Below are 1,048 nucleotides of genomic sequence, written 5' to 3'. Positions count from 1 at the left end.
CCCGTGGTATCATACTTGTATATTTCAGATATGTTATGATATCCTGCTTTTGTATCTGGGCCCGGCATGGCCAGGTGGTTAGGGCGCTCAACTCGCAATTTGAGGGTCGCGTTCCAACAAACATGCTCGCCCTTTCAGCCGTGGGGGCGTTATAATATTACGGTCAATCCCACTATTCGTTGGTAAAAGAGTAGCCCAAACGTTGGCGGTGGGTGGTGATGACTAACTGCCATCCCTCTAGTCTTACACTCCTAAATTAGGGACGGATAGCGCAGATAGCCCTCGTGTAGCTTTTCGCGAAATTCAAAACAAACCAAACAAACAAACTGTTGTATCTTATATCCTTGTGTGTTACTAATGTTTTTGATTTAAGTTTATATATTTGTGTATCGCCATAGTAACCCTTTATTGGAATTAATATATGTTTGGTAGTATGACGACATAATACAAATATTAAACTGTCTGCGTAATGAAAGTTTTGAACAAACTGCGCTAATTAGTTTTATCAACACTCTTTAAAATATTCTCTGTTTTGTTTTTTATACTATACCACCTGTTTATATTTTATTTCCTATCACGTGATATTACGGTAGCTGGAAATAGTTACGATCATCTTTTGTAAAGTTTGATTTTTTAATGAAATTCAACTACATATTTACAAAGAGTATAAGACTTTTGATAAAAAGTGAAAGGATATACATACTGCCACGTGGAAGTTAAGGTAAAATAAATATACACAAATACTTTTAGTTTACATTCATAAAAGCTAATCACAGAATATTTACGAATCAAATAAAATCAATCTTTTGTTGTATTTTTGATTTTGCTCGTTTAAAGAAAAAGGTTAAATAATTAACACTACTCTAAAAAAAATGTTGTGTTTTTTTTACTGTAGGCAGCCATATTAGAAAAGCCACGAGACCTGTACGTGTGTGGAGCTTCGCTATTGGATGAACAGTGGGTATTAACAGCTGCTCATTGTGTGGATGACTAGTGAGTATATTACACAGAGTATCAACTAGTATCACATAAGAAGGCCCGCATTGGC

General features: G+C 35.4%; 1 protein-coding gene across 1 annotated transcript in view; it reads left to right on the top strand.

Moving 5' to 3' along the window:
* LOC106461611 (serine protease 44-like) overlaps nt 1-1,048 on the top strand; it is a 31,961-nt gene that overhangs the window by 18,158 nt on the left and 12,755 nt on the right. The window contains exon 4 of the mRNA XM_013921451.2: nt 896-993. Coding sequence (XP_013776905.1) covers nt 896-993 — 98 coding nt within the window. The remainder of the gene's footprint in view (nt 1-895; nt 994-1,048) is intronic.

Source organism: Limulus polyphemus, unplaced genomic scaffold, assembly GCF_000517525.1.
Source record: "Limulus polyphemus unplaced genomic scaffold, Limulus_polyphemus-2.1.2 Scaffold997, whole genome shotgun sequence".
Lineage (NCBI taxonomy): Eukaryota > Metazoa > Arthropoda > Merostomata > Xiphosura > Limulidae > Limulus > Limulus polyphemus.
The sequence above is the reverse complement of the archived record's forward strand: the minus strand, read 5'-3'. Positions and strand labels throughout refer to the sequence as shown.